The sequence below is a fragment of the Octopus sinensis genome, linkage group LG6 (assembly GCF_006345805.1).
Source record: "Octopus sinensis linkage group LG6, ASM634580v1, whole genome shotgun sequence".
NCBI classification, from domain to species: domain Eukaryota; kingdom Metazoa; phylum Mollusca; class Cephalopoda; order Octopoda; family Octopodidae; genus Octopus; species Octopus sinensis.
In genome coordinates this window covers 116,461,228-116,482,899 of record NC_043002.1, presented here as the reverse complement: position 1 = coordinate 116,482,899, position 21,672 = coordinate 116,461,228, and the positions used below count along the sequence as shown (strand labels likewise).

The window sequence follows — 21,672 nt, the reverse complement described above, 5'->3', positions numbered from 1 at the left end:
AAACAGGGAAGGCTTCATAAGAGCGTAGCAGAACAGCTGGATAAGTGCTCGCAGGAAGGTTCAGTATCCAGCTTAATAACAAAGGGAAATACATTGTTATGTGTCAAGGATCTTGAAAGAGTAATATCTTATTCAGCTTTCGAACAATAACGTAACTTCTGCTGATGTGGGAACTATTGTCAGTTTTTTTTACCGGTGAACTATATGGATATTGTTATGTCTCGCATTATGACGATGTATTTCGCCGTCTCTGCGGGGCTGACCCCAACAGCGTACCTGGCTCACTGACTCTATTGTATCAGTCCGCTATTTGGTAGTAGTGGACCATCCCACTTCTCACTTTTTTTCAACGCATCATTTTTTTAAAAACTTTTTCTTCTTACCAGCATTATTTTTCTTATTTAGATTTTTCTTGTTCCACACAGAATTATATTATATTATACGTATATTTTTCTCTTTCAACACAACAATAGTTTATTGTTCTTCGTTTCTTTTTCTTCTAATTACTATTGTTTTTCTCTTATTTAGATTTTTCTTGTTCCACACAGAACTATATATATATATATATATATATATATATAATATATATATATATATATATATATATATATATATATATATATATATATATACATATATATATTTCACTTCTACGACGTTTCCTTTCGTTACACTTTTCTCGGCAGAAACTGGATCTGTTACCTGAAACTTTCATTATCTTTTAACGTGTTTGCGTTAGAACGATTCCTCCACGAAGCATTTTCTGTAGAAGGACCTTTTCCTGTAACTGATGACTCAGATTCTTTCATTTAGGGGTAAATGAAAGAAAAATGAAAAATAAGGAAATCATTATGTGCCTGTGAATACTGATGAAATAAATAGGAAATAAATACTGAAGATTATCTAGCTGGACAAATGATAGTAAATGTGGCACAACACTTAAACGATGAAGAGAAAAAGGTTCTAGAAATGCTGCGAGATAAAGTTTGTAGTGTGAACAATGAAGTGCGACCAAATGCAAGGCATATGGACAAAGGAAAAGTAAGGAGAGACACAATCAAAGTAAATGGCGTTTTGAGCTGGGTTAAAACACAGAACAATAGTGAAACAAACTAGCTAATTATTGCTGTTGCTAACGTAGCTGACATTATAGGATACAAGCGGAAAAGGAAGGGAAAGAAAGAACCAAACTGGAGGAAGAGAATATGAATGAAGTTCGAAAAGATAAGGAAGGAACTGGGGCAATTAAATAGGATAATGAGAGGAGAACTGAAGAATGAGATTGTAATCAGAAAATTGAATGGACAGCACAGATTAGAAGAAAGGGGAAAACACGAAGAATTGACATAAAGGGTGACAGCGTTAGAGGCCGAATTGAAAAGACATTATGTTAGACGCAAAGATTTTGAACAGAATAGATTGTTTCAATTAAATAGACGGTGTCTTTTGGGAGAAACAGAGGGGGAATACATCAGGAACTGATATCTAATGCAAAAGGAAGTAAAGTATTTTGGATAGAACTTTGGAAAAGGCCAGTGAGACATAAAGAAAGTGTAGAGAGGCTAACACAGATAGAAGGACAACTTGTAACTGTACCAAGACAAAAGAACGTCAAAATTGATCTGTATTCAGTGAAACAACTGAAGTTAAAAAATAGCAAATTGGAACGGATTTGACCCAAATGGAGTACAAGGTTACTGGCTGAAGAATTTTACACAATTGCACGAGAGGATTGCTGCACACCTGTATGAATGCCCGCAGTAGGGACATATCTCTACCGGGACGACAAGTGGATGAGTAAACATCATGAGTAAACAAGCAATCGGACGATAGTTATTGGCCAGGTCGATAGTTATTGGCTAGGTCCTTCTGCATCAACACAGTACTTCCTTTGACTATCCATTCTGATACAATTCCTTGATATACACAGCTCTCCAGGAGTTTTTGTAGTTTAGGATGTAATTTCGTCAAAACCTTGGACCAAAAACACTGAATTAAGTCCCGACCAGCTGCCTTCCAATTTCTCATTTAGCCAACTCCACTTTGAATATCTTCCAATGCGATGACAATGTCCTCCTGTATATCCGTGTCTTTGAATTTTTCTTACACTTCATGGAGCTAGGGTGTCCTGTTGTTGTCTTTGACATTCTCTGACCAGATCTTGCTTCAAAACGAAGTTTCTTCCTTGGGATCAGGTAACACAGCTTTCTCCTTTTCTCCTCTATCCAGAGTTTCGCAGAACAGATTCTAATTTGTTCTAAACAAATGATTTTAGTTAAACTATAGTCTTAATTCCTTTTGCTTTGATTTTTTGTTTTAACATATCTGATATAGATTGCCCGTATCCTCAGGTGATATTTCTTATTGATATAATTCTATTTTCTTTCACTGAGCCTCATATTTCTTCTCCATATATCTGCGATCTTATTTAAGCCATCCCCCTATGTATTAATGCTTTCTTTTATTCTCCTTTTCCAGAATGGTTCTTTGATTCGTTGTACTTTCTTTGCTCTAAACATTCCCAACTTCTCTATGATGACATAACCAACGTAAAAAAAAGACAGGGGCCTTTTCCTAGGAAACTCGATCTCTCCTTTTCTCTTGGTCCTTGCACTAATTCCTCTGACAAATATACTAGAGAAAACATCCAGGCTTACCAATTTGTTTTAAAAATCCAAGATGAGAATAAATCACCTACTTTACCAGAATGACCTCACGCTGTATACAAAACAAAATGAGAAAGACCTGGATTCCTTGATCCAAACAGTGAAAGTATTCAGCAAAGATACCCGAATGCAGTTTTTGGGTAACTAAGTGCGCAGTACTAATTATGAAAAGAGGCCGGAAGTTATACTTCGATAGTACAAAATTACCACGTGACATCATGAGATTGCTGTAGCATAACGAAGGAAACAAATATTTAGGAGTGCTACAGGACGATAGGGTAATGGAACGAGAAATGAGAGAGAGAAAGTCATTAAAGAGTACAAGAGGAGAATTAGGAAGGTGTTCGAAACAATGGGAAACATATCCTGAAAGCTATTAATACGAGGACTCTGCCAGTATTGAGATAGTCTGCTTCCTCTCTGAAGTCAGCAAAGGTCGAGCTACAGAACTTGAATAGAAGTAGAAAGCTGCTCACGTGTACAATGCACTCCGCTCTAAAAGAAAGGAAGGTAGCAAAAGTTTACTATACGCAGAAGACACTGTTAATATTGCGAAACTAGGTTTGAAAAATTATGTGCAGGGTAAACAATACTATCGGCAGCCAAAAAGTGACCGGAACTGTAGGATAATTCAAAGAGAAAAGTATTACAGATTGACAACACAGTAAAATTAGAATCTGCGGGAAAAGAGACGAAAATATCAATCATCTTTCGATTGAGAACAGTATATTAAGACTAAAAGATTAAAAGTGCAGACTTGACTATGTAGGAGAAAGAGTGCATTGCAATGTTAGCTTGAATGTGTTGCTGCAAAACAACAAGAAAGTGGTATGAACATTAACCAAGGGCTATGAGAGAAAATGAGAATTACATGATATTGTGAGATTTTCCCATAAAGACTGACAATGCTATTGGAACTTGAAGGCCGGGTGTAATCGTAGAGGACAAAATAAACCGTGTAAGATCACACATTTTGCAATTCCCTATGATGGCATAGACGATACTATATAAATTGAAAAAAATGAGAAATATTTAGGATTCAGACAGAAAGCTGCAGAGACTGGAAGACCGAGACAAAAAATATTCCTATAGTAATTGGTGCACTTCGCACAAAACCCAAACTGATTCCTAAAAGATTGAAAAAAATTTTAATTGAAACTTGCACTGTCGAGCTGCAGAACATACTTTTCTGCAAGGAAGATTCTTGAGATTCGAAGAGTCTTGTAGTCACCAAATATTCTTTTCTACTCTAGGCACAAGGCCCGAAATTTTCGGGGAGGTGCCAGTCGGTTAGATCGACCCCAGTACGCAAATGGTACTTAATTTATCGACGCCGAAAGGATGTCAGGCAAAATCAACATCGGCGGAATTTGACCTCAGAACATAAAGACAGACGAAATATCTATTTTTTTACTACCCACAAGGGGCTAAACACAGAAGGGACAACCAAGGACAGACAAACGGATTAAGTCGATTATATCGACCCCAGTGCGTTACTGGTACTTATTTAATCGAACCCGAAAGGATGAAAGGCAAAGTCGACCTCGGCGGAACTCAGAACGTAACGGCAGACGAAATACGGCTACGCATTTCGCCCGGCGTGCTAACGTTTCTGCCAGCTCGCCGCCTTAATAATAATAGTACTAATACTACTGATAATAATAATAAAAATAATAATAATAATAATGATAATAATAATAATAATAATAATGATAATGATAATAATAATAATAATAATAATATAATAATAATAATAATAATAATAACTCACAAGACCAACAATAACAATAAAATATGCCACTCAGGTTCATGTGCGTATATGTTAAATATACGTATGTGCGTATTTATGCGAGTGTATTTGTGTGTGTGTGTGTGTGTGTGTGTGTGTGTGTGTGTGTGTGTGTGTGCATGAAAGCGTGTGTATGCTTCGATTTTGTATACACACGTTTTCACTGTTCGAAAAAGCACCAAACATAATTTTATTATTTAGTGAATTCGTACTTTTATCCCTTAAATTATAATTCCATCTACTTTGTATTATTATTTAAAGAAATAATTCATTGGGTATTATATTTCAAACTTTTCAAATAGTCACAGATTACGATGGATTCATTGTTTTACTTTACATATTGTACCTTTGTATAACGATAGTTCCTCGCCTAACATTATTGCAGACGTCCATTACTGTACATTGTCTTCTTTGCAATTATTAGGTTTTGTATAATTTGAAATAATACGAAAGTATGCTGTTTCATCATGAATTAGAGTCTCTATAGACGGTCATAGATTTTCATTCCTGGGGGAATAATTAAGACCGGTTTTCTAAAATAATTGAATTAGAACGATATGTGGACAAATTATTGATATATTTTCACTACTCACAAGGGTTATAATTTGTAAGGAAACTATATAAGCTACTGAATGGCGCCCAGTTTAATATTAACAAGTATTTTATCGATCACTGTAAATAATTAAAAAAAAAACTGAAAGAGTGGCATTCGATATTAGCGTGAGGAAAAGAGACACGACAGACACAAAGGTGGCTGCAACCTGAAATTGAGAACAATGAAAGTAAATAATGTAAGATATTCGTCATATTCTAAATTTGTAATGTTCAATATCCGCCTTGCTTATGCTGAAGTGTTACGATATACTGTCAAAGCTACTCAACTATATATTTTGTTTATAAAAATATTATGACTTCGAAATTGGTTAATATCAAATGCATCAACATCAAATTTTAGCACAAGATTATATACAAAAATATACATACATGGCTATGTACACACACACACACACACACACACACACACACACACACACACACACATATATACATATATATATATATATATATATAATATATATATATATATATATATATAATATATATATATATATATAATATGTAATATATATATATATGTATATAATAAATATATATATATATATCTTATATACATATATTTAAACAGCTTATTTCTATTCTGTCATTTTGTAACTACAATTGACTATATTTTAAGGTGTAAATGTTCATTTAAACATTACCTGTGATTGATCAACTAGTTGTCTAATAGTTTTGATGCTCTGGTCGGACCGTTGTTTTGTCAGGAAAGCTGTTAGGTTCGCTGTATAAGCAGCATTTATAATAAGAATACAAAACCAGTAAAACGCTATGATGGTGCGTGTCGATGTTGTCTGTGGAGAATATTCAGTTCCATTGTTCAGTAAAACATTTAAGGAATACCATAAACTTTCTTTCAAATTAAAATTCGTCTTTTCTTGCGTTTGATCGTACCGAGACATAAGAAACAACGCGAAAGTGACAACTAACATAAATAGTACAAGAGAATACCACAGATTCTCGGAAAATGGAGAGAGAAACTGGAAGAATTGCGGCTCACTCTTTGGACGATGAATTAAAATGCTTGTTTTCGAAGTTAGAATACTATAAGATGACGAAACAATCATTTCTTTCTTAGATGACATTGGTATGGCGCCGATTGCCATTGAAGCATTCTGTAAGAGAAAAGAATATCTTAAAACATGACTGAGAAATACAGATGAAAATAATTATTAAATATTATTCAAACTATAATCATAAATGATGTATATTTGGAATAATCAAAGAAAACGTTACTTATTTAAGGTGGGACACTGATGAGGCGTGATGCATGATTGCATAGTTTTCTACTGTTGTTATGTATTTCGTCATGTTGTTGAAACACTTGTATGCCCTATAAACATTTAAATACCACACCACACATTTTCTTTTTATTATTTTTCTACATACACACACACATACACACATACATATATACAATATATGCATTTTCCTTTCTTTTACTTATTTCAGTGATTAGATTACGACTATGTTGGAGAATTGCCTTTAAGGTATCAAACTAATATTTTTATCAATTCTGAAAGAATATATCATTTTACTGAACTCTGTTTAACCAAAGATTACCTTTCTTTATAGGCACCAATGCACTTAAAAGTATTACACAGATATGGAAAAATCAGAGGAAAAAAAAAACAATCATACACCCAGATGCAGACACTGGAAGGCGATTATCATAAAAAGAAGAAAATAACATGAGGGGGACAATTTTCACGAAAGTTGTGGTAGTTTAACGCTTAAAGATTCTTGACTCTTCAAATTTTAGTCCTTCCTCTGAAGAAAGAAAAGAAAAATGAAGGAGTAAAAGAAATAATATGGTCAGAGGAAGACAGAAAAAGAGGGTTAAGCACCGGTGACATGCGGTTCTATGCTGTATTTTGGAACGGATATCGGACTGGATGCGTATACATGAGTGCATCTCTGTTTTGAGGTGAGAATAGGAGAGATGTGTGAACGATCTTTTGTGGGGGGTGTATATTAGTGTATAGAGTTACGCAAGTTTAAGAATAAGGAGGCGTAGGTTCGCGGCAGTATAGGAGTTTAGTGTGCAGGAGTAATTGTATAGTGTGTGCGAGGGTGGTATCGAAGCGCCAGTGTAAGGTATAACAGGGGGCAAAAGGAATGTGGTGTTTATGATAAAGCAACAATGAAAAATATATATATAATAATAACAATAGTAATAATAATAATAATAATAATAATTATTATTATTATTATTATTATTATTATTATTATTATTATTATTATTATTATAACATCGCAAAATACCGTAGGAATGAGAACCCAGATTCGAAATTTCCCCAGGACACCTGATGAAGGCTGGAGAGTACCTCATGAAGGCCAAAACGTTAACAAGAAACAAGATGAGGATAACTATCCGTCAAATGTAAATAATGTAAATAATGTACATAATTCCTCATCTCTTAAATATAGAACTGTTCTTAAGGTAACTGGAAATTGATGTCTTGCAAAAAGCAGCCTTATTGAACACAACGCACATCATAAGGAAAGTATTATCTGTCTGAGGTTCTTGTTGCGACTTGACAGATGACTAAAGACTCCGGCACATTTCTACCTACACTGTGTTACGAAGGAATAATAATAATAATAATAATAATAATAATAATAATAATAATAATAATAATAATAATAATAATAAACACCTTTTTCTGTTATTTTAAGATCATACTATCATCTTATAATAAAATTACTTTTGAAACAAACTTCTAAATTTCTACCAACTTGAACTTCGAACTTGTTGTAACTTGTGGTCTCTGGATAGGACTTGGAGTCAACTTGCACAAATACAAAGCAAAAGCCAAACATATAATAATAATAATAATTATTATTATTATTATTATTATTATTATGATTATTATTATTATTATTATTATTATTATTATTATTATTATTATTATTATTTTTAATTGCAGCACAAGACCAAAGCCTCCCCACCAGAAATTACCAAAAACATGTAATGAAAAGAAATATTACAAGTAACTGCAGAATATGTGGAGATGGACAAGAAACAATAAATCATATTATCTCCAGCTGCCCAGTCCTGGCTAAGAAGGAATATATTCACAGACATGACAGAGTTGGAACCTACATACATTGGAAGCTATGCCAACATTATGGAATAACAACAGAAAAAAGATGGTATAGGCACACACCAGAAAAGGTCACAGAAAACGAGAAAGCAACCATACTCTGGGATATGCCGATACACACAGATAGAGAAATTAAGGCCAACAGACCAGATATAGTTGTCAGAGATCATGAAGAAAAAAAATGCTTTCTAATTGATGTATCAATACCGGCAGATGACAACGTGTCTTTAACAGAAATGGAGAAACTCTCAAAATACAAAGACCTGGAAAAAGAGGTAACTAGAATGTGGAATCTGAAAACAGAAACAATTCATATCATAGTAGGTGCATTAGGCATGATAAAAAAATATTCAGACACATACATAACAAAAACACCAGGACTTACAAACACATATAACATACAGAAAATTGCACTACTAGGCACTGCACACATCCTACGCAGAACACTTTCCATACAATAACCATCAGAGCATCACAACAAATCACAGCACATACCCAAGGCACACAGAGCTGCGCCCGTTAGTGAAGTGAAAACACGCTATAAAAATAAAACTACTGAATAATAATAATAATAATAATAATAATAATAATAATAATAATAATAATAATAATAATAATAATAATAATGATAATAATAATAAAATACCTGCAGAAATGTACCATCCCATATTCAGCATGAATCCTGGTAAGTTAACTATTCTGCTTTGTTTGTCAGTTACTTGACCTTAACCAGTTCAGCATGTCCCTTAGTGGCTGACGACATGTGCATCTCTGATCACGAGCAAGAGCAGTGGAGGAGCATCATGTTGAAGGGGATTCTTTGGGGTATGAATAAACGTAACAAAAGCGGTTTTCTGAAGAGCGGTTACCTAGTAGCGATAGTCGACTCTCTCGAAAGTTTTCATTTGATTCAAATCATTAGAGTATCAATAAAGCCAGATTTACTACCTACCCTCCATGCAATAGATTATAGAGAGGGTTCTCAATAATCTGTTGCATGGCGTGCAAATTGTAAATAGATCGGGTCGGCACTGCCAACATCTGTGCTTTCCCTACTACTTCTCCACGACTAGCCCCAAACTCTTTGCTAACATCTTGGTCAAAATTTTAAGCTCTGCATTTAGCAGAGTTATAGGCAGGATATTATGCATATCTTTTCCCTCTCGTCTTTCCTTGGCAGCGTCACTACTCCCCACTAGACAGAACTGGAGATTCGCTCGTTTGCTTGCAGTTGTAGCAGATATTTATCAAAAAAGTTCACGGAGCAAGTCTCTCTCACATACACGTAGATATATATATATACAACTTATAAACAAGGGCAAAAGAAAAACATTCTAATGCCAAATATGCCGAAAATAGACACTTCGTTAATAACCATATAATTTATTACTATAAGTAGGTGTCTCGAAGAAAGCCTGGATATATTTGGGGTACTTAATTCTGCTCATGACTTAGTGTTTGCTTCTTCCATGGGTATGAGTAAGTATTACACTTATTGCTATACCGCATTTATCACTGATAAAGAGAAGGTTCTTATGAATTAACTCTGAAATCAGGTCCGACATGGTAATAACGGAATGTTTGTATAAATTTTTGTCGGCTTTCTTCGAGACACGTACTTATAGTGATAAATTATATGGTTATTGACGAAGTGTCTATTTTCGGCATATTTGGCATTAGAAACTTTTTCTTTTGCCCTTGTTTATAAATTGTTTATAAATTTAACCTTTAAAAGTATTTTTTAATATGCTGGCCATTGATAGAATTTTTTTCGAAAACTTTTTTCCTATATAAGATGTAAATTTTATATAGATAGATAGATAGATAGATAGATAGATAGATAGATAGATAGATAGATAGATAGATAGATGGATGGATGGATGGATGGATGGATGGATGGATGGATGGATGGATAGATAGATAGATAGATAGATAGATAGATAGATAGATAGATAGATGGATGGATGGATGGATGGATGGATGGATGGATGGATGGTTGGATGGATGGATGGATGGATAGATAGATAGATAGTTAGATAGATAGATAGATAGATAGATAGATAGATAGATAGATAGATAGATAGATAGATAGATAGATAGATAGACAGACAGACAGATGGATAGATAGACAGATAGATAGATAGGCAGACAGACAGATAGATAGATAGATAGATAGATAGATAGATAGATAGATAGATAGATAGATAGATAGATAGATAGATAGATAGATAGGCAGACGTAACGCCCATGGGGCAGACCATCCAAACCAGGTGATGTATGTTTGCTACAACCCGTGTTTCAGCTACTACTATCGGTATTGAGTGTGACAACGGTGTTAGTGTGTTCGAGTCTCTTCTGTGTTTTACTATTCCTGTCCTGTCACCCAGTTTACCATTATCAATATTCCTGTTAATGGTGTCGCTTTTATTGTCTAGTCTGCTGTTTTCATCGGTCCTGCGAAAGTAAGATAGTCTTCTCGCGTTGTGTGCTGCTATCATATATGCTAGGCTACAGTGAGTGGAAAAAGCGAGCCCGACATTGTGTGTATTGAATATTCTATGGTATTTGCTAGACTTGGGAAAGTGTTTCTCTATCGCAGTATAAAACAGCTTCAGAATGTTGGAAATAACTTGTTTCCCGAATCTAGGATTGTACCATAGAGTAGTCCTGGAATTCCTATTACTTTGGGCATTATCATGTATCGTGCGGTTGTTAATGCATATATGCATTTGTTTTTGTGTATGTGTTTGTCTCCCACCACCACTTGACAACCGGTATTTATGTACTTACGTCCCCGTAACTTAGCGGTTCGGCAAAAAAGACCGATAGAATAAGTACAAGGGTTTACAAAAGAAAATAAGTATTGGGGTCGATAAGATCGACTAAAATTCTTCAAGGCCGTGTCCCAGCATGGCTACAGTCTTATGACTGAAAGAAGTATAACATAGAAGATAAAAAAGCCTCACCCATTCCACGTTTGTTTCCCACTCACCCTGCTTATGAAGTATCACATGAAGTGTAGGATGTCGTTTATAGATATATTTGAGATAGTGCGTGTTTGTGGAACACGAATCAGACTACAGACGACAATAGTTGACCTCTTCACTTGTACCTAGGCCAGAATTTTAAGATCTACATTTAGCAATATGATTCCCCTGGCTCGTGTCTTTCATCAGCAGCGCCACCACGTGACTGAGATTCTTTGGTTTTGCTACAAGTTAATGTATATATCTGCACAGGGGCCATTGGAAAAGTTTAACATATAAACATAAAGCTTCTTCGGGTAGGCAATCCAAACTAACGGATTTGCTACTCGTGCAAATAGTTGTCACTTCCTGTGTTTCTGTGACTATCATTGGCTTTTCTCAGCACTATGCCTCTATTACAAAGAGACGTGGCAGGCCGTCGAGGTAGGAATGGGAGTCTCTGATGGGACTCGGCCCACCGCTTCACCAAAATAGTTAAGCTACTTGGGGCATCATGTCCACCTAAGACCAAATAGTAGTTTTGTTACTAGGTTGCACATCTGTCACTCGGATGTTTCGAACGCTTTTCGTTATTCCGTCTCTTAGATGCATGCGTCTTAATAGTATTAACGTAGCGTTCGTACATCGCGTTGAAAAATTATCAAAAGCTAATCTTGCAACGAGCATGTCTGTATTGATGCCTTTCCTAAACATCAATTCTATGTTTCTAACTAGATCTTCACTAATCTCGTTTCCTCTTTCGCTCTTTCCTTTCTAAACCTTATCTATTCTACTCTAATCACTCTTTTCAAAGCGAGCTACCAACAATCATTGACGACTCTCCCATCAATACCTGCATGACTTATTTCCAAATTCAGTGTCTCTAAGGTTGGCGCACCGAGAAAGATGAATTCCGCTTCCAGTAAGCTGGTCCCAGTTTACGAAGTCTATCTACGTTGACCATACAAGTCACAAATTTGTGGTCCATATATGACATGGATTGAGGCTTTTCATGGCATTTCTCATATTTGGATCATAGAAATACAAATTATGAGTAAGGTAGCACTGATAAGAAGATGCATGAACCAAGTCATGATTATATGGAATTTTGCAGTTTCAGACAAAAGAGAGAATTCTAAAAACAAACCCATGTCCATTAAAAGAATATTCCTAGGTAAATCTCTCTGTCCATTCCTATTCTCTCTGGTATTCACGTGTTTAACCGACATGTTAAACATAACTGTACTTGGATATAGATGCTACATTATGTCAATCAACCATCTTTTGGGTGATCGCAAGTTGCATATCACAAATGATAAATAACTAGCAACACTACCGCAGAGAGTACACGGATTTACTGACAAAATCAATGCGAGATTCGGTTTCGAAAAACATGCTAAAGGTAACTCACTTTCACCTCTACTTTTTGCATAGCCCTAATACCCCTTACAAGTAAACTTAACAGGTATAAAATTAGCGACAAGAAAATAAGTCATCTATTTTATATGGATGACTTAAAACTCTATGGCAAAGACGACAATGAGCTTGAAGGACTACGTACTGATAAATTATTCAGTGATGATATCGGGATGGAATTTGGTCTGGATAAATGTGCCAAGGCCACTTTCCAGAAGTGAAGACCGCACATTCAGTTAGACGTAGACACAGTTATAAAAGAACTCGAGCAGGAACAAACTTACAAATACCTCGGAATAAAGGAGGAATAAATTATCTAGCATTCAGCATGCAAACATTAAAGAGATCAGGAAGAAATGTTACAGAAGAGTTCGAGCAGTCCTTAAATCCGAGTTAAATGCACGTGACAAGGTGTTAGCAATAAGTTCCTTAGCATTTCCCGCTGTTATTTAGTTTCAATGTGTTCAACTGGAACATGAGCTAATTAAGGAAGATTAACAGGAAAATCCGTATGCTGCTGACTTGCAATAAGATGCACCACCCAAAGGCAAACTCAGATCGTCTTCACTTTCCCAGAGCTCAAGGTGGTCGGTGCTTGATTCAGTTTGAAATCTCTTACAAAACCACCACAATTGGACTTGCAAAATATCTTGAAACATCTAACGATTGGATGCTAAAGCTCGTTGAAAAGCACGTGAGACGTAAGAAGTTTCATTCTGTTATGTAGGAGAGCAAAAGTTTTGCTAGGGAGTTCATGCATAATACCCAGGTTAGGTGGGAATAAAAACTTCTGTAAGGCAAATATGTAGCCCGTAGCAAGCTGATGTAGACCAGAAGCATTCCTATCAGTAGCTACTGAGCTCAGTAGCGAAGAGAGTGAAGGTTTTGTTTTGGCTGTTCAAAATCAGAGCTTATTTACCTGGAACTATCAAGCCAGTGTGATGAAAAATAGAGTAGACCCAAAGTGCCGATACTGCAACGGTGGGATTGAGACAGTGTGTAAGGTTTTAGCACCTGTAGAGAATAAATCAAAACACGACAGAGTTGGCCAATATCTACACTGGATAATGTATCAGATTATAAGAGCCAAACTGCTGACAAATGATACAAGCACCACCCCGAGACCGGAAGGGAAAATGCAACGACTCTTCGAGACTTTTCAGTATATACCGGAATATCAAAACCAATAAACCGGATATTGTTGTGAGAGACATAAGCATACCCTATGACTTTGATATCTCCACAAAAGAATTTCATAAGCTCAGAAAATATAAAGATTTGCAAATCGAAATCGAAAAGATGTGGCATCACAAGACGGTTACAATACCAGTGATTTTAGAAGCACTTGGAATGATCAAAAAAGGAACTAAACATTATTTGAGAATCATCCCTCACTTACTATCCATGGAGAAAGTGTAAAATATTGTCTTAACTACTACATCAGATGTACTGAGAAGAGCATTGTCGCTGTGAATTTTCTTTCCTTTTTTCTCCTTTATTTTCTTTGAATTTTTCATTTTTTTCTTTTTTCCTTTTGTTCTCTGTCTTTCTTCTTTTTCTGTTACATGACTTTGTAAATGATCGCTCTGGTGTGTTTATATTAATGACCTACCTATGTATACTGTGAGTTTACCTGCTATGGGTGTCAGGAACACACACGGTAAGAAATAGAAACAGAATTGAAAAAAGATGATAATGATAATAATAGTGACTCTTATTGCTTCTCATCTTGACTATTTGGAAGTGTCATCATGTATGTTTGTTTTTCTTGATATAAAAGATGGGCAAATATTCTGCTCAATATCACAGATTTGCTTGTCATTTGCATGTCCCTTAGTGGCTGACGACATGTACATCTCTGATCGCGAGCAAGAGTAGTGGGGGAGCATCACAGCCGTGTGTTAAGAGGAAATCTTTGAATAATTCACCTCTGAAAATATGGGTGTTTCTTTCATCATCTTTAAACAAACTTTATTCAGGGACCTTTTGGGCAACATGGGCTACTTGATTAGGAAATTTTAACCGAGCTCTACCTGCAACGTCATGCACTGTCCATCATGATACAAGGTCACCATGTCGCGGACATATGGTTGTTATGCATGTGCCTGGTGTACCCTAATCGGACGGGTAGCCATGGTTGGTATAGTGGCTTAGTATATTTATACCCCAGTGTCAATTTGATGGCATGCATTGCTTTCTCACTTGATAATAATAATAATAATAATAATAATATAATAATAATAATAATAATAATAATAATAATAATAATAATAATAATATTGCAAAAAATGACCAACAACTCAAGGGCTTGCTAGCGATTGTCAAACAATTCAGTGATGACATCAGAATGTAACTTGGCCTCGATAAGTGCGCAAAAGCTACCTTTATCAAAGGAAAAATGACAGAAACATCTAACGTTAACCTTGACCAGCAGAATGTCATAAAAGAATTAGAACCAGCAGAGAACTACAAGTATCTAGGGGTAAATGAAGGAGAAGGAATAAGGCATTCAGAGATGAAGGAAAGGATCAGGAGAGAATGTTATCGCAGAGTAAGAGCAATACTCAAGACAGAGCCGAATGCGAGAAACAGGATCGAAGCGATCAATGCATTAGCCATACCAGTCGTGACTTACAGTTTCAATATCGTTAACTGGTCAATTACTGAAATAGGTAATCTTGACAGAAAAATACGAAAACTGTTGACAATGCATAGAATGCACCACCCTAAGGCAGATATAGAACGACTTTATCTGCCAAGAAAAGAGGGAGGCCGTGGACTTTTACAACTGGCAATAACAATGAAGATTGCTACAATTGGCCTAGACACCTACCTGAAAAACTCTGAGGACTGGATGTTAAAACTTGTCTCAAAACATGAAAACAAGAAAGCATCATACTCAGTAACAAAACAGGCCAAGGAATATCTAAGTGAATTCCGAATACAACAAATTTCGGAATTAGAGATAGACATACAAGAAACAGGCACAGAAAAAGCTAAGCACATGAAAACCCGTGCTAAATCTGCGGCCTTAGATATTCTGAATGATAAATGGCAAGAAAAACCTCTCTATGGCAAATACCCAAAGAGAGCAAATAATGCAGATGTTGACAAAGCCCTGACCCATCAATGGCTAATGGCCTCTGGCTTAAAATCTGAAACAGAGGGGTTTATCATAGCAGCTCAAGATCAATGCCTACCAACAAGAAACTACCAGGCCAACATATTAAAGATCAGAAGCAGTCCAACGTGTCGTGTATGCAAGCAACAAAATGAAACCATTGCAGTCTTCTAGCGCCTACAGAGTATCTCAACAGGCACGATAGAGCTGCACAATATATTCACTGGGTAATCTGTAAAAACCTGGATTTGCCTGGTTTGGGAACACAAACCACCCCCAGTGCTTGAAAATGACCACATCTCACTCCTCTGGAACTTCACCATTCAAACTGACAGAAAGATAGATGCAAATAGGCCAGACATCATATTGAAAGACTTCAAACAAAGAACATGCCTCCTCATTGATATGACTGTCCCAATCGATATAAACGTATCTGTCAAGACCTACCAAAAACTGAGCAAATATAAAGATCTTGAAATAGAAATCAGCAAAATGTGGAACCTGAAGACTAAAACAATACCTGTTGTCATAGGTGCCCTGGGAATGATAGCAAAAGGGGCTGATAGCTACCTAACTCAGATACCAGGAAACCCCAAAATGGCAGAAATTCAAAAGATAGTGCTCATGGGAACTGCTCATATCCTACGCAAAATACTTTCTATGTAATCTCAAGGTTTAAAACAAACATAATTTTCGGTTTAAATAAAAAAAAAAACTTTTTTTAGACATTCATTAGTACAACACCCCACCCACCAAATATATGGCACACTAGGCATAACAACAACATGAACTTCCAACCCTGTTGTCTCTTGAGGTCTCTGGGTGAGACTCGGAGCCAACTTGTACAAATATAAAGCAAAAGTCAAACATAGAATAATAATAATAATAATATAATAATAATAATAATAATAATAATAATAATAATAATAATAATAGTTTCAAATTTTGGCACAAGACCAGCAATTTCGGGGGCCAGGGTTTAGTCGATTACATCGATCCTAATCATGAACTGATATTTATTTTATCTACCCCGATGAGAGGCAAAGTTAACCTCAGCAGAATTTGAACTCTGAATGTAAAGGCCGACGAAATGCCGCTGAGTATTTTGTCCGGCTTGCTATCGATTGTGCCAGTTCACCGCCATAATAATCTTTTGTACTATAGACACAAAGCCTCAAATCTGGAGGAGAGGGTTAGTTGACTGCATTGACCCCAGTAATCTAATAATAATAATAATAATAATAATAATAATAGTAAGTGCAAACAATCGTGTTAACTGGAACGGCTCATGTACTGAGAAGAGCATTATCGCTGTGAAAACAACATCCAGTCATGACTTTATTTATTCATTAATTTTTTAAATACATATTTTACCTGTCAATTTGCGTGTGTAATCTGGGAAAACATACAATGAGCTTCTCTGCCCTAGGTGTACGGAAAACACTCGGCGAGAAACGGAAGAAAATTTGAAGAAAGAAGGAAAAATAATAATGGTGATAATAATAATAATAATAATAATGATAATGATAATGATGATGATGATGATTAAACGTACAAGGCCTGAAATTTGGAGGGAGGGGATTATCGATTGCATTAACCCCAGTACTCAACTGGTACTTAATTTATCGACCCCCAAAAGGATGAAAGGTAAAGTCGACGTCGGCGGAATTTTAACTCAGAACGTAGCGACAGGCGAAATACCGCTAAGCATTTTGTCCATCGTACGCCTTAATAATAATAATAATATAATAATAATAATAATAATAATAATAATAATAATAATAATAATATAATAATAATATAATAATAATAATATAATAATAATATATAATAATAATAAATAATAATAATAATAATAATAATAAATAATAATAATAATAATAATAATAATAATAATAATAATAATAATAATAAATAATAATAATAATAATAATAATAATATAATAATAATAATAATAAAAGTGGTTGTGGTGATGGTGGCTATCAACTTAGTAATGAATGTGAACGCAACAACATTAAAATTATAGATATAGCGCCACCCTGTTTGGGCAGCCGAAAATAACAAAGACATGGAACAGCATAGCATGAACAAGAGTCAACCATATAGACATCTTGACTAGTCGACTAGAAATGTCAACCGGTGTAACGCCATCACACGAACCATGGGTGCGTTTAATGGAATTCGCCCTGTTGCAAACATTTGGGTGAGGCCGCTACTTTGGGGCTACCTTCCTCCATCCCTCCCACCAACCTTAGAGGTTCTGTGAAACGTTATGAGTACTACACTTTCCTCCATACTAAAAAGTCGCCGACGACGCTTCATGTATACCAAACATTTCGTGTTGATTGAAATGAAGATGAAAATAGGAACAACATTGCATTCTGTATGCATCACACCGATTTTTGAAACAGCAGTACATGATTGTAATACTATACCGAATGACACTTTCTTTGTATGTTATCCAATAGTATTTCATAAGTGAAATATTCAAACAATTAATGCGTGCAATTCCAACAGTACCCCCAAAATAATCATATAACAAATAGCTAATAACATCGAATGAGCATGTATCTTTTGCCAGTTTATTTGCGTTCGTATTCATTTATGTATGTAAGGAAATATAAGTACGTAATATATATGATTATTGTCGCAACAATGATTCATATTTATTAACTACATTCAAAATTGAAAAAAAGAACTTACCCCTGATACAAGTTGGTCAATTAGAAAATCTACGGATGGATTGGTGTTATAGCTTTGCTGGTTTTCTTCGTCTCGATTAACAAATTGAATTTCGTATTTAAAGTTTAAAATAGTGGAAAGCTTTTGAAGTATATCGTAACAAAATCCACTGAATTTCTTTGTGTTAGAGTCATACTTGATAAACGGCAAAGCCTGAAAGTATAGATGATTTTATAACAATGCACGCACATTTCTTGCACTTTTAAGTGAACTTACCTGTCTATTTATCAATAATGAAAAATGTAATGTTCTACTTGTGGATTACATAGCATGTTATGTGTTCATAAAAATACGTTCTACTATAAAAGTCGAAATCATGTAACAAACTACATTTAAAAAAAACCATGCTTCCAAACATCCATACTTCCAGTTTTAATAACATATTTAAATAGCATTTGTATCGATGCATATGTATGGGCGAAGGCGTGGTGTAGAAGAGAGCGTGCTCTCCAACCACAAGGTTCTGATTTGGAGTTCAGTCTCACTCCTTGGCACCTTGGGCAAGTATCTTTGGCCCGTTCCGGGTCGATTCAATCTCTGTGAGTGGACTTGAAAGACAGAAGCTGAAATGAAGTCCCCTGTATACATACACACACACACACATACATACATACATACATACATACATACATACATACATACATACATACATACATACATACATACATACATATGTATATACATACATACATAAATACATATATATATATATATATATATATATATATATATATATATATATATATATATATATAAGCTCTCTGCTCTCCTAAATTTAGGCGCCCACTTTTGCGCTTTTGATAAAGCTGGAGCGTCAACGAAATCTGCATGAATGACGTTCGGAGCTAAACTCTTTTTTCTGAAGGTACTTGATAACATCATGATGACAAATTTTGTCCATTATCAAGAGAGGTTGCTACTAGTTTCTTTGAAGTCTTCTTTCAACAGTCGTATGTCATTTTACCTGGAAAGAAACTGCAATTATTAATAAGAAGAGTTGAAAATAATGCAAACAAGATTTCACAGCTCTAGGATTATTCCTGCATAGTGTGCGTATGTTGTTTCCTTGTCTTAACATCCTGTGCTAGTTGTAAAATTATTAATGTCATACATTTCAAATCTTGTCTGGCTGTGGGGAAATATTACCTTACTTGCAAACAGGTGACGGTTGGCAACAGGAAGGGTTTCCGGCCGTAGAAAATCTCCCTCAGTAACCTCTTTCCGACACATATAAACATGGATGTCATATTGATGATGATGATGGCGGATGACCATCGTTACTGAAGCAAGACAATATTTTTTCATGATTTCAAATAATATTTGACCAGTTTACGTTTATCTCCTTCCCACTCAGGACAAACACGTTCCAGATTAATGTCTTATACAGAACTTGGTGCTTGCTTGCGTCATGTAGTTTAAGTTTTTATATGTAGGCGCCAGCATAGTGTCGAATAGAAATAGTTGAATACTCGATCAAATTATTGGCTATATTCTGCATTGCATGGTTTTCAATGCAGAAAATGATATGTTCAGCTATTTGAATATGTTGTTGTCATAATCTGAAAGAAGCACTAGCTTTATTTATGTACGTTTCTTTTTATAACTAGCCATTTTTATAATTTGTGCAGCTATATTTTTTATTTGCGTTTAAGGTGTTCTCGATTTTCATGTCGTATCACTTAGTCCAGTTTTGCAGGTTATAGAGAACAGAATATTTTATTATTTATTTGAGGATCTTTTTTGATTATATGTGAGTGTGCTTGCCTGTGGTGGGGGGATGCGTACGTGTGTGTGCGAATACGTCTGTGTGTGTTTTGTAGATGTATGTATATATATTCTTTTACTTGTTTCAGTCATTTGACTTCGGCCATTCTGGAGCACTACCTTTAGCCGAACAAATTGACTCCGGCACTTATCCTTTGTAATCCTAATACTTATTCTATCCAGTTCTTTTGTCGAACCGCTAAGTTACGGTAATGTAAGCACACCAACATCGGTTGTCAAGCGATGGGGCGGCGAAACACAGACACACTAATACATATATATATATATATATATATATATATATATATATATACTACAGGCTTCTTTCAGTTTCCGTCTACCAAATCCACTCACAAGGCTTTGGTCGGCCTGAAGCTATAGTAGAAGACACTTGCTCAAGGTGCCACACAGTGGGACTGAACCGGGAACCATGTGGTTGAGAAGCAAGCTTCTTACCACACATCCACTCCTGCGCCTATATATATGTATATATGTTGTTGTTGTTATTCTTGTTGCCATTGTTGTTCTTCTGCCCTTATTTCACCTCTTTTAATGAGCATACGATGTGTACCCTATTTATTTCTAATGTAGAGATGAAACATTATATTATTTTTTTTTTTGTTCATGTTCTCTTCGTTGCTTCGTTCTAAGAACTTTTTTGCCCTCTCAATTACTCTTTCATGATGCTCATATTATACTTACTAGTTTAGTAGGTTAAGCAGAATTTAGACACTCTCTCATAATTCCAATTCCAGTATATGGTATTAACGAAATGCCGTTCAATAATCAATGTGTTCTTGCACAGGTTTAATTTGTTTTTCTACATCTGTGCCATTTACCGACAACTCATTTTATACATATATAGTCCCTTCTGAGACAATAAGTTATTTCCTTTTAGATGAGCAATAAACTTATTTGAGAATAAAGATTTCATAGCGTTATAAACTGTTTTCAAAGATTGGGTAAATCAATATTGTTTTTCTTTCTCGTAACTTGTTGGTTTGTCGGTTGAGTGTTTCCTCTTTATGAGTACTTTAATGAGAAGTTGGAATACCAGAAAGAAAATAGGCCAGACTCAGTGAGTTGTTCTACCAGCTGTCATTAATTCATATCCTCTTTTTCCAGAGTTCATGACTGATTCCCTCGCGAACGCAATATTTCCTGAAAGCCACCCAAGATCACTGACACCGTGCAAGGTTATTTATAGAGGTCGATGAAGTGGTTTCCTCTCCTTCCTCTTCCACCAAAACTAAAACGCTAGCTGAACAATGGAAGCCATCTATTAGATATTCCTTTCCTGCCTACTTACCAAAATCCGTGTACTTCGATTCAAACTAGAAACCTCCCATCATTCTAACAAGCGTTTAACGTGTGTTGTTTCCATATGAGGCTTGAAGTCCTCAATCCTTTTGTTATATATAGCCCATCCCCCAATTGTTCCTGTTGCATTCATTATTCCGATTTCACGTTGACAGGAAGTGTTTC

At 35.4% G+C, this 21,672-nt stretch overlaps 2 protein-coding genes across 4 annotated transcripts in view; one reads left to right on the top strand and one right to left on the bottom strand.

Annotated features, from left to right (window-relative positions):
- The window catches only part of LOC115213545 (bypass of stop codon protein 1), a 45,207-nt gene extending 36,663 nt beyond the window's left edge, over positions 1 to 8,544 (top strand). The window contains exon 7 of the mRNA XM_036504282.1: positions 8,532 to 8,544. The gene's annotated coding sequence lies outside the window, so the exon portion shown is untranslated. The remainder of the gene's footprint in view (positions 1 to 8,531) is intronic.
- Positions 1 to 21,672, bottom strand: part of LOC115213334 (glutamate receptor ionotropic, kainate 2-like) — a 92,372-nt gene that overhangs the window by 8,964 nt on the left and 61,736 nt on the right. For 2 of the 3 annotated variants that reach the window (XM_036504280.1, XM_036504279.1), the window contains exons 10-11: positions 18,385 to 18,576; positions 5,715 to 6,185 (exon numbers count right to left, since the gene is read on the bottom strand). In XM_036504280.1, the coding sequence (XP_036360173.1) occupies positions 5,715 to 6,185; positions 18,385 to 18,576 (663 nt within the window). The remainder of the gene's footprint in view (positions 1 to 5,714; positions 6,186 to 18,384; positions 18,577 to 21,672) is intronic. The other variant, XM_036504281.1, reaches the window with a different exon arrangement.